The 13,361-nt window shown below is 33.1% G+C and overlaps 1 protein-coding gene across 1 annotated transcript; it reads left to right on the top strand.

The window, feature by feature from the left end:
• Positions 1–1,745: 1,745 nt before the first annotated feature.
• LOC112279151 (uncharacterized) lies at positions 1,746–5,353 on the top strand. Its single transcript, XM_024513304.3, has 5 exons — positions 1,746–2,215; positions 2,775–2,856; positions 3,077–3,931; positions 4,041–4,346; positions 4,542–5,353. The coding sequence occupies exons 1-5, from the start codon at positions 1,801–1,803 to the stop codon at positions 4,699–4,701; spliced, it is 1,818 nt and encodes a 605-aa protein (XP_024369072.1). The 5' UTR covers positions 1,746–1,800; the 3' UTR covers positions 4,702–5,353.
• Positions 5,354–13,361: the final 8,008 nt, after the last annotated feature.

Genomic DNA, 13,361 nt, shown 5'->3' with positions numbered 1-13,361 from the left:
GTAATCCTAATTCCTAATAAGGCCTCAGGCAGCCTCCTTAAAGTCCATTGGATATACCTTTTGACCAATAAGAATGGAGATTTTTATCATCCATCTCTATTCATCCAAATGGTTAGCCTAACTACTCTTTTTTACACAAAAATCCTTCTCTAATCCTTTTTCTACTAAGTTTTGTATTATATGTGTCCTAAACACCAAATAAAAGAAACAAAATAAGATTTTAAGAGTCACCAATGTCTAATAAAGATAGTTTTAAATATATAAAACTATTATCAATATAAAATCAATCTCAATAATAGTTCTTTTAAGCTTATTACTTCAAAGTAGAAATCTAATCACATTTTTTAACTAACTAAAATCTAATAATATTGCTCTCATTATATTGTGTAGTAAATTATATATATATATATATATATATATATATATGCATTATTTTCACATGATAGTCAAATCACAACATGACAATGCAAAGCTTTCTATGGTAAATACTTTAACACTATAAGCCTAAAGTTAGAGAGAATGTGACTGAAGACAATGCATTTGCACATTTCTATTATAGAACACATAAAAAAGACTTATTCTATTAAGGCCCTATGAATTAGGAAGTTAAGTTAAGTTTTGATGAAAATAATGATGATTGAAAAATCTAGCTAATTAGAAGCTTAATTTATTTTTCTTTTTTATTTCCTTAATTTATATTTTTTGATGTATTTTTTAATAAAGATTGCAAAGTTTGCAACATAATGGTTGAAAATTTCAACAGATTTTAGCATATTGAAAGTTTAAATCCTAATGGTGTCTATTCCTCAAATTCTATACTTGCTTGATAGCTTGCCTTATGGCATATAAAATTATTTCATTAATAGTTGCCTAATATCAAAAGTTAAATTTATAATTCCTAAACTAATTGTTTTACTTCAAAGATTGTTTTTATTCATTAATACATCCCAAATTTTTAACTCTAGAAAAAATACTATATTCAATTATCGGTTTTTTTAATAATATAAGAAAAATTGATATAGATAATGTTAAATAAGAAAATGTAGATTGGAAGAAGTATTAAATGGTGAAGATAGCAAAAAAAAAAAAAAAAAAAATCCTTACCAATTAACATATTCCAAGTTTTTAATTCAAGAACCAAGACTATCTTCAAGTATTGTTTCTTTTTCTATTGTTATAAGTAAAATTGACATACATATTGCTGAATAAGAAGATTTGGATTAAGGAGGGCACAAAAGATTAAGGATAACAAAGTTAATAATATATATATATATATATATATATATATATATTAAATTCATTATCATCTTTAATTTTTTTACTTTGTTAGAAAAAACAAGTTAATTTTTATTTAAAATTTATTAGTAAAAGAAAGAGGAAAAAAAAAAAAAAAAAAACTCGTAAAGATTGATATTTATAAACATCAAGCATTTGTTTCAAATTATGAAAATATTCAATCAAAAAACTTTAGTAGACATGCCATTAAGTATTAAAAGAAGAAAAGATGGACTTCATTGATTTTTTTTTATTTTTTTAATTTTTTGAAGAGTAAACATGGATGAGGAAGCTTCACCCGAAGAAGCTTCACCGAGTAAGCTATTGACTTATTTGTTAGGAGAGAGATTTAAGAGAGAGTGTGGACAGAAGAAGAGGTGAATGACAGAAGACACAATGGATGAGATAAGTCATGTAATGAATTCCGTGCATCCATTCGGAGTTGCCGAGATACGGTGGTGAAGCAGAGTCTGCTCATGGATTAGGGTTTGCGGCCTGAGAAGTGTGGGAAGAATTTTGAGAGGCATGGCGATGGCGATGGCAGAGGGGAGAGACGGAGGACCAGGCGGTTGGCGCTACGTTTTCGAAGCGTTGCGAAATGTCCGATACTTGCAGCTGCTTCTATTCCACCCGGAAATCACTCCGTCGCGAGACTGCCTCAATTACAGTGCCGTCGTTCGCCATGGATCATCGTTGCACTGTGCTTGGGATTCTCCCGATGGCACGCCCCATTCCCTCATGGTGCCCTTGCCTGCGTGCCTGCTCGATCTTTTGGCCCCCGTTCGGTTTTGGATTCGCCAGGACCTTGTTGAGGTCTGGCTCGGATTGCTGTCAGTCGATCCTGCCTTGCACATGCTCCAGCTGAGTCTCGAGGACGAGTGCTCTGGTCACAATGGGTGCCGTCAAGTTGTTGATGCGAAGCCCTTCACTGTGGACTTTGGTGAGTAGATTTCGTTTCTGACGCTTGTTTTAGTTGCTATGAGATTCTGCATGCTGGACTGGAAGTTGATATGCATTATGCTTGGATTTGGAATAAGAAGTGACTTATGATATTACGAGGTCAGGGTTCAGGGTTTAAGTGTCAATGTTAACTGTAAATAGAGGTTTTCAGTTATGTTTCATCGGACTGGAATTAGGCGATTGTTAACACCTTACATTTCGATTATCGTAGAGTTCCACATTCTGAAATCAAGTCTAGACCGATATTTTGGAAGCATTCATCATCATACAACATGATCTGAGCATTTTTTGGTAGGTATTTAGAAGTGGACGTTGAATTTTTTCGTACTTCAGTCTTCAGAGTTACATCTTTGATTTCTTTCTTGATCTACTTGACGCTTCTGTCTCGAGGCACAGTCTCCACTTTGAAGGCACTGCGTAGGTGATGGAGACGAACTTTGGGCGAATCCAATATTATACTGAATGAGCTAGCTTTCTAGCTTGTGCCCTACTTTGTGTAAGGTCTTAATGGTTGGAGGCTATTGAGTGGTTACTGACAGATGCCAAGGCCCTTGAATCAACCGAAGGAGCTCGATTTTTCTGCACAAAGTGCTCATGTAAGCTTACAGATACTCCATTCAGGTATTGTAGGGATTCAGACGATCAACTTATATTCTCTTGATGGGACGTTCAGCTTATCTCTTGACATAAGAGACTGGAGTGTAGTTGATGAATGCGTAATCAACGTTCATTCTACCCGATCGTGAGCTGTGTCTATTTCGCCTTTAAATAGGACACGAAGAAATAGTTTTGTGTCGGACTAGGGTTTTAATCGTGGCCGTGATCTATTTTACTCTCACAGACGCGTCTTAGAAGTTCCATCTATGGACTGGCGTGAGATATCAGAGCATTTCTATGGGAACTGTTGTTGCGCATCTTTTGGAGCTCAAGCTGAGGTTCTTGTTGCGAAGTTTCAGCAACTGCTCACTCCAGCGCAAGATATTTGTCTTGTGGCATCTACCACATGCATCGTGCACGAAGAGAATGTTTTCACATCTGAAGTCAAATGTGCCTTTTCAAAATCAGGTGCTTGTCAATTGTCAGAGAGCGACAAACATGGCAGTAATTCATGTCCGAATGGGTCTTCCAAGGTTACTTCCCGTGCAGACGATCCTTTTGCTAACAACGGCATTGAACAGAATTCAAAAAAATGCACAAATTCTCCGGAAAGTGGTGACAAGTTCGATCATAAAAATAATGGGGAGGAATCTATGTCAGTTATAGCCAGAGAGAGGAATCAAGCAGTTGGGATTACATGTGGAGGTACATCGGTTACTCCCTCGTCCAAGGAAACAGGCGTTATTGAAAATGATGGTACATGTGTTGTAGACGAAGTTCAAGATTCTCATATTGATAACAGTCGAGGCGGAAAGGAAGATTCGTGTTGTTCTTCAAGCTGCTCTTCTAAAAACCATGTCCCCACAGAATTCTCTGTCCCGAAGGAAGCAAAGGAGGCGAGCTCAGAGAGTCTTGGTAATGGCTTCATGACTGGCCCAGGGTCGCAAAGCGAAGTGATGGATTGGGAACCGTTCTTCTGCCGCAATTGCTCGTCACTATTAGGTTCCAGGCGTGGTGATAGCAGCAAGAAAAGTGTGCAATTTTTTAAATGCCAGATTTCTACGGATGAATTGGTTCTTAGTTCAAGGAATATATTTAGGTGAGCGGATCTTCTTGTGCATTCTCACAACTATTGTTGGTCATTTGCTTGCACTTTATTATGAATTTCATTCTCTTCAAATCTAACTGAGTACTCGTGTTGTTCACAGTGATCACACTTTTGAAAGATTATTCATACATGAATTAGAGAAGAATACAGAGAGCAATGCCTCATATCGGTACGTTGTGCGAAGTTTTCAAACAGGAGCGGCGACTTTACAGCTTATCCTCCTTAACCAAAATGCGTTAGTCACGTCGGGCATGTGCCCCCCGATACATACTTTGAACGATGAAGATTCAGCTAATGAGAAAAGAAACCAACGAACTTCGGGCTGGAGACCAGTAAAAGTACCCCTAAAGACTGTCGCCAAATTCATGTTCTGCGATTGCAGGATGCTAGACTTGGAGGAGTTGAGGTGCGGATTTTTCTGTATAACGAACACGCCTCTGTTGAACCTAACGTTTGGGTCTGTCATAGAATAGTTAACAGTTACAAATCTCCTCCAAGTGAATACATAAGGTGTACCAGATGAAGAATACTTCAATTTAGTGCTAACTGAGATATAAGAAACGTTGAGCATTCATTGACGCTCGTTGTTGGGCTTTTGCAGACTAATTGACAAGTGGGCACAACTTCAAAAAGCTGATGACATATTCATGCTGGATGCAGTAGCTGGGACATTGTTAGACATATTGAAAAGCCACCAATCGGTCTATCCTCCATCTTGCCAATCATTTCAGCAATTCAGTTTGTCTTTTCTCTCAAAATGATTCACGTACAAGTTGAAATTGATCCTATTCTATAGTTTGACATGCATGCTCTTCAAGGTATAGAGGATGTTGGGTCCATGTACGGGCATTTCTTCCGGCAGAAGCAAGTTCTGGCCCAGCTTCTCTTTAGACAAGCTCTGAAGTCCATTAGCGTTGAACATGTGGAGTTTAGCTGAAAGAATGAAGAAAAAAATGGAGACATCCTTGAGCCAAGCTCATCAAAAGCATTTGCTTGAAGGCAGTGCATCGTTGTGATGAGAGTGAAATTGTCAAGAGGTGATGGTGATTAAACAGCGGCGTGTGTGGAAGGGCATTTTTATTAACTTGGGTCCCCTATATTCTAAGGGATCCAAGTACTCCAGAACTTTTTTGCAAAAGTAGAGAGTGACTTTTAGCCTTTCTACATGCAGTTTTGCTAATCAGTACTAGTTCCTCTCGCCACTAATTTCCTTGCACTTGCAAGCGCCACTCTTGAGTATGTTGAGTTCTTTACATAATGTAGTGTTGCTGAATTATGTGTTTTCGGGGAGAGGAGTGTTTAAGTGAATGGTTTTAAGTAGGTGGATGGTAGATGATTTTTCAAATGGAACTCGTTTGCAGAAATGTAAGTGCTATTATTAATATGGTATGACAAGTGCAACCCTTGACACAACTTGAAACACAGGTGAAAGTATAAGTTTCCAAATGATAACTAATGAGTGAAGGATTTGTTCACCTTTTTTCAATTTTTTATTATTTGTTACATCATCTTAGTCAGTTGTACTTGTGTCTTCATTTGGATGAATCTTTTAGAAAGAGATACAAGTGAATATATTTAAAAAAATCATGCCTTAATTTAGATGGATATAGATATACATTTATATTTGTATTTATATTATTTCTTTTTAACATATCAATTAATTGTGATGTTTACTTACATGTGTGATCACAAATATTTATTATTATACCAATACACGAGACAGAATTAAATACATATATATAATTATTTTATAAACAAGTGATTCTTCTACTTCAAATCTTGTAAATTATTATACTGTTAAATATTAATTATATTTTTATTTTTATTTTTTATTTTTATACTAATAGATTTTTATTCAATTTAATTTTTTTCTTATATTTTCAACAATACTTGAAAAGATTAATATTCAAAAAATACCATAAATATCTAAATCATAAATTCTAATTTTGAAGATCTTAACCCACTTAAATTTTAGTAATATTTAATTAAATAATTTGATTAATCTCAAATTTACAATATATGTGTAATATAACTATTCAAAATTCTATAGATTTTCACTTATACATCCACTACAGAACTGAAAATCTAAATCTTTTATTTTATTTAACAAAAAATAGAGTCACCTAAAACAATCTTGACTTTTAAAATCTCTTATAAAGTCATTATTTACTCAAATCACTCAAATCACTCAAATTTAATGCTCAAAGAAACCTTATCAAATTTGCTCCTTAATTTTGTACTTCAATCAAAAAAAGAACTTTATATTTGTTGTAGGTGCCTATTATAATGCATATTCTTCCCGCATTGCTTGTGTTTGGGTTATTAATATAGTCAAGAGTTGCAACTAGAATAAAGAAACATGTCTTAGGTCAAAGAATATTTCCTAACAATTAGATCCTAAATCCTTATAATTTATGTTTATATAGTAAAAAAAGCATCACACTTAAGAGAGATACTTTGGATAAAGCTCCAAAGCTTCAATACCTTAGGATGGTTATTAAGATCTTAGAAATTATAAGGAATAATTTTTAATTTTATAAGAAAAGAATAGAAAGGTTGAAAGACTTAAAAAATGACTTTTAAATGGACTAAAGTTTCTTGAACTTATTATCTTCTATGGTTGTTTGAATCAATTTAGAACTGAGGCTAAGTGAAAGAACTAACTTCTATTTCTAACTTTTTGTGTAGGTTGGTAGTCTCAAAGCTTAAAAGGTTGTTCAAATTTATCAATTCCAAAGCATGACTTAATAAGATTAAAATATAAAAAAATCTTACTCCCTTGTATTTCAAGTAAGTTGGCTCTTTAATTAGACTTATTATTAGAATAAAGAAGGAGAGTATTTGCCATTGTTTGATAAAATTTGGCAACGTCCCTTCCATCCTTCTTCTACAATCTTTCTCTTGATTATCAAAGACTCTCTTCTTTGTCACATATATTTCTTTGAGTTTACCATAGCTAGCAACCAAAAGCAAGAGAAGCCAAATTATTCTTTGTATGCTACAAATCAAGAGACAAGAATCAAGTGCACTCAACTTAATTGATTCTTCGAAGCAATAGGAAATGAATTCAAGGTCTTTAAAATGTAAAGGGAGGTTAGAATTGACCTTAGTATTATTTGAAGTTGTATTAGTCCTAATGTCTAATATATCTCTTAGGTCCTTCTTACACTTCTTAGCTTTTTGTTAGAATCTTACTTCAATGTGATGAAATAGATTGATAGATAAGCAAACTTTTAAAGTATTTTCTTTGTCTCTAATTAAAGATAATCTCATTATAATAATATTTTGATTGATTATACATCTAACTATGCAAAAGATCATGACCTTGCTTATAAGAAGGCACTTGAGTATCAAGATTGTAGCTTTTCTTGTCAAAATAAGTATATTTCTTATAATTAAGAAGGGATTAGCATGAAGGCAAAGAAGAAACAACAACTTATTCAAGAAGGTTTTTATAATAAGGAATTGATGCCTTGTACTTTGCTTGGATCTTGTTAGCAAAGAAAAAAAGAACAAGTTTGGATATTATATATTACTTTAGATTAGTATAGAAGATATGCCACAATGAGAGAATTAAAGGTATCTATTGACATTGAAGTTATTGGATTCAATGGATGAATCTCATATAGACCATGGTTAGAGATTGTTGAAGTCATATTAGGCAAAGGACATACATGTTATAGGAATCTTTAGTGATATCATCTTATTCAAAAAGAATTATCTTTAAAGTCTTGAATTGAGTTGATAATTTTGGTATGTGAATTATTGTGTAGTTGAATTATGATAAAAAAGTCAAAGAATCTTTTGTTCTTGAGGCTTCTTTTATATGTATTAAAAAATTGGATCTAGTTGGACAATCTTAATTTGTGCCAAGAACATATATTCTTTATAATTGATTTATTCTTCTAATAAGTTGTAAGTTGTTACTTGTAGCAATGACTTTAGAATTGCTATACCTTTCATAACTTATAATTCTTTGATTTTTTTTTTGCCTTTCTTTTGTATTAATATAAAATTATTCACGTTTTATATCTTATAATTGAATATATGTGTGACTTATATTCTCTTCTTAGATTACAGGACAAAATTACTTCTACTATATGTAATATCCATAAATCTACCTTGGCTTATATTGGAATAAAGGTGAGATTCAAGATAGAAGGTGTTATCTCATCTATTATTGCTTTTTGAATTTATACTAGTTTTATTAATATTTTTTATGGATTTTTGTTGAGATATTCAAGGCTTGGATATTCTTTAATCTTATGTCTTATATCTAATTTTTTCCTATGTCTAAAAGATAGATTATTATTATTATTATAGATTATAATAATAGATTTTTTATTTTATAAAAATATTTTCTATTTGAACTTTAAGCTATCAATTTCTTTGAAACCTTAATTCAATATAAAATTTATGTTCTTTAATTTGGTGGTTATTAATACATTCTTTAAGAATCTTGGCAAAAAAAGCCTATAGAACTATGTGATATGGACATAATTGATACTATTAATTATTTAAATAAGAGGAATTAGGTGGAAGTAAGTAAAAATACATATATTTAATAATATCTTTTGAAAAAGCTTCTTAGAAGATTTATAGATGTAGATTTGACATTATAAATAATTATAAGTAATTGGTAGGTTAACAACTTGGCCAATAAATTGGCCTTTTGTGGTAAACGTTGGCTATGTAGCATACATATAAGAAACTTGTATTGTAAATTAGACATGTGTCTTACATATTGGACACATGTCATAGGTCTTATAGAAAGTTATTACATAGCTTTTAATTAAATAGTATATATAAAGACAAGAGTAAAATCTTTCTCTCTCTTGTCAATTCTTTTCTTATTTCTAATCTAGTTTAAAGAGTCTTCTTATTATTGGCAATTACCATTCTACTTTTTTTCTTGAATATATGTACTTTTCTATTTTTTTTTTGTAATATTTCTTTGAAGTAAATCTACTATGTGTATTTTCATTCTTCAAGTTCTTATCTTTGACAATATATCAGGACCATATAAAATGTCTTTGAAAGTTATCCATGTAGTTTACTTTGATAGTACTAAAACCATTAAGTAAACAAAAATTTTAAATTACCTCAGGATCAAAATTAAGATTCTATCTTTGAAAAGTACACAAGTCTATAGAAGTTATTTTAAAATAAAAAATAAGATATATCTAATAATATATAAAAATCAAGATTATAAATAAAAGTAATCTTTTTTAAGACTTTTTTCTAATTGAATTTGTTCTTCTAAGTTTTCTATTAGTTTGTTCAACCATGAAACAAATGACTTGAGAGAGGATTTGTATTCTACAAAGTTACTAATAATTACATACTTAGCAAGATATTTATTTTTGCAGTTATAGCCTCTATGTCTATTTTAATCAATTGAAGAATGGTTTTACCAAAAAACCTTGAATAACTTCTTTCAAAACAATAAAATAAAATCTTATTTTTATACTATTAAGTAGAATGTAAATTATTGGTTTGTTTATATTCTCCTAACAAACAAATCAATGATTTACATTCTACTTAATAAAGATAGAGCTTCTTCTTCATATATTTAGAAAGGCTCTTCTATTCTTTCTGCCATACTTGAGTCATTATTTCCCTTTCTATATTTAATTTATATAAAAATCTATTAGTTCTTAATTAAACCTTAATCCTAATAATTGACATGGATATACATAGGTATTCTAATACATACTTGTATGATTAGATAGAAGTAGGTAAAAATAAATAAAAATAGGTTAATTTCATAAGACCTTATAGAAAAGCTTTTTAGAAGCTTCAAAGATGCTACTTGATTTTACATATGTTTGTAATTGATTTGTAGGTTAGAAACTTGGCCAACAAGTTAATAACCTATTGATAGCTTGTGGAACAAGTTAACTATGTGGCTTAGACATAAAAAACTTGCCTTGCAAATTAAGTTACTAGGTCCTAGAAAGCTTCTTGAGAAGTTTTCATGAGGCTTGGGAACAAAGTAAGCCTAAGATCCTTCTTTGGCAACTTCCTAAATCATCTAAAGTCTCTTAGAACCTTCTAAGATCTCCCATGATCTTCTAGAATTTTCTTAAAATCTATTGGAATCTTCTTAAAACCTTCTAGAACTTCCTAGAACCTTTTCAATTCTTCTTTGGTTGTATGTGTGTGACATCACATCCACTTCTAGCTTCAAGGTCTTTGAAAAGTAATATTACTGCAAGTGAGTATATGTGCAAGAAGTTGAAGATTTGTCACATAGTATCTGCTATATATTCTAATTATTTTTTGTGAGGCAAATGTTTCATAGGCCCATGTAGCCATCGATAGTACTTCAAGCCTTCTACTTCTCATTAAGCATGAACTTTGATATCTTTGTTATAGAATTATCTTGCAAACACTCCTTCTAGACGTCCTTCATAGGCAAGTTCTACTTCAAATACAATTACCAAAAACTTATTAGTAGATATTTTTTGACGTCTTTGTGGTTCAGGTGGCTCTTCATCTCAAGGTTGTGTCTGCAAGCTACTTAGTTGAGTAAGCATGATCAATAAGGTGTCTATTTCTTGACTATCTATATTATATAAAGTAGACAAGATCAAAAGAATATAAAGAGGCTATGGTTGTAAACTCAAACTATTATTCTAAACATTTGAAAAAAACTTCTCTTTAGAAGTTACTTCTTCTCTTTCTTTTTGAGGCTAAGAACTAAGAATCTTTATGGTGAAGCCATCTTATCAAGCTATTGTTCTTCATTTTGTCGCTTTTGGTTTAAATGGATGATATTGATAGAATTTTTGAATCTTCATTTGTGTATTTACAAGATTATCAATTGATTCTCATGTGAGATTGTTGATATCATATCCGTACCAATAGACCAGATATTCAAGCCTTCCATGTTTTATCCTTGAATTTAATACATCTTCTATGTCAAATTTAACATAATCATTAATTTCAACCATAGGAGGTGGTGGTTGTCTTTGACTTCATATATTTGATTCTTTATACCTTTTCAAAAATGAAACATGAAAGGTTCGATGAACCTTCATGGATGAAGGTAACTCCAAGCAATAAGTTATATTATTGATTTGTTTCTGAATCACAAATGGTCCCAATCTTTGGTAGTCCAACTTATCACAAGGCCTATTGGTTTTTATATTGCACCAAAGAAGGCACATTTTGTCACCAACTTGAAATGGAGGATGTTCCTTCCTCAATTCATCTGTCAGTAGCTTATAATATTATTGACCCATTTCTATGTGAGTTATCAATTTGAAGATAAAAGGCAGTAGAAATGTTATTATCAACCTCAAGAAACTTGAAGAATGCCTTCCAAAACCTTGATATAAATTATGATCGACAATCCAATACAATGTCATCTAGCAACCCGTGGTAATGATAGACATTGTCAATAAAGAGTCTTGCTATCTCTTCACCAATAATTGACTTCTTAAAAGATATAAAATGTGCCATCTTGATCAATTGATCAATAACTATGAAGATAGTATCAAATGAACTTGATAGTAGAAGATCCATAATGAAATCCATGGAAATAGATGATTATGGTTGACTTGAAATAAGAAAGAGTTGAAGAAGTCCATATGGCTGATGTCAAGGATTCTTTGACCTTGAACAAGTATCATATGATAGTACAAATTTCTTAACATCTTTCCACATTTTAGGCTACAAAAAGTCTTTAGATAGAAGTTCTAAGGTCTTGTTGAATCAAAAATATCCTGTTGCAGGAAGTCATGGCATGTTTGAAGAACGTTGTCGTATTACGTGCTTTCCTGCTCGAGAAAGCGCCGGGCGTCTGGCTGTAGAAGTTAGTATGGAGATCCGCCGATAGTCAAGCAGTCTATCAGTTTTTATTGCTGGAATATAAACGACTGCAAGAATACACCGTAAATCTATACGGGTGCTCTTTGACTGCTTGTCGAAGTCCTTTTTTTGCCCCAGCCGGTAGGTCTCTAGACGTTACAGAGAACCCCGTACAACCCAAACTGTTAACCTTCAATACTGATTTGTACTTACGATCTTGTATCCACTGACTGTCTTGTTAGATTAACCCAATAAATTTCATTCACTCCGCATACTCAATCCTATAGACACCCTTTTAATCCTTCAATCACAGACGTAACTCGATTTCACAAAACAGTCAAGAGTATTCAAACCCACTTCATTTAAAAATCCCGATTCACCATTACAACACTGACTTCAGCAGCGATTGCCTCAGTCTTCCCCAAAACTCTACGAAGAAGAAAAATCCAAATTCTATGACTTTCCTTCCCCGACCCGAAGCATGAAGCTCCTCTCTCTCTTTTCCTTGATCTTCAAAAACCTCCAATAAAAAAAAAACCGAACTGGTAACCTTGCAGAAGCTTGAAAAATCCTTCCCCCCCCCCGATTTCTCTCAAAAAAAAAACCACACACCTCCAAAACTATATCCCCCCTAACCTTATCCTCTGAATTTCTTCAATCTTCCGTCTTAGATCCGGAATTGGCTCCCACCTCAAGCTTGGATCCGAAATTGGCTCTCGCCGTCAAGCTTTCTCCTCCATTTTTGCCTTTAAGAAATCCATTTACCAAAAACAACGTTCTTTGAGACGGCACAGAGAACAAGACAGCCTGAAATAGAATCGAACCCCGTAATCGGGACCACATTGAGTTGCCCGACTAATTCAGGTCCTATATTGGAAAAGATGCCCGTAGTAACCTTGATGTTTTCGTAATTGAGTCAAATTGGTCCTCGCGTCAGATTGGCTAAGACCCGTAGTAAGACCTGGATTTCCCGTAATTAGACTGCATTGGGTTGCCCCACCAATACAGGTCTCATATTGGGTAAGAGGACCCGGATTGGATTATCGAAATTGGATCCAATTGGCTCCTCAAACCCGTCGTGTGAATTGGTCCTTCTCTTCCTGCTGACTCCCGTTATTGGAATCGAACGGGGCATTTCAGTATGCCCCGACTGACTGTAACGGAGTGACTGAACCTGACCACTCAGTATTTGTACTCGAGTTGATCGATGCTCCCAATATTCAAGGTAACTGAATATTAATAAAATTCTCCTTTCTTTTTATTTTCACTATATAATCGTGTTACAACACGACATCCACCCTCTCTGAACCTGTGCATCCTCCGGTATGCACCAATTTACCCAATTGCTGTTTGATTCAGAATATATCCCCTACGTCTTTGTCCAGTTCGTCTTCGTCACCTTCATTATCCATATCACTTTCATCTTCTTGCTGCGGAATCTCTATACCTTCATTAAGGTCTTCCATATTCATCTCTGCGTGTCTTTGTTTAAATATTTTTACTCGCTTCCCTGCAATTGGTATTTTCAATTTTGTACCATCTAACTCCCGTAATGAGTAAGTCGCATTATCATGAACAGTTGTTACAACATATGGTCCAAACCAAC

The sequence above is a fragment of the Physcomitrium patens genome, chromosome 2 (assembly GCF_059467195.1).
Source record: "Physcomitrium patens ecotype Gransden chromosome 2, ASM5946719v1, whole genome shotgun sequence".
Taxonomy (NCBI): domain Eukaryota; kingdom Viridiplantae; phylum Streptophyta; class Bryopsida; order Funariales; family Funariaceae; genus Physcomitrium; species Physcomitrium patens.
Note: the sequence above shows the minus strand (reverse complement) of the source record. Positions and strands in the feature narration are given on the sequence as shown.

Bases quoted from the DNA above. Each gene is read 5' to 3' on its own strand.
- LOC112279151 (XM_024513304.3), top strand. From the start codon at position 1,801: ATGGCGATGGCGATGGCAGAGGGGAGAGACGGAGGACCAGGCGGTTGG. The intron at 2,857-3,076 runs GTATTGTAGGGA...TTACTCTCACAG, and splicing joins CTTACAGATACTCCATTCAG to ACGCGTCTTAGAAGTTCCAT. The intron at 3,932-4,040 runs GTGAGCGGATCT...TGTTGTTCACAG, and splicing joins AGTTCAAGGAATATATTTAG to TGATCACACTTTTGAAAGAT.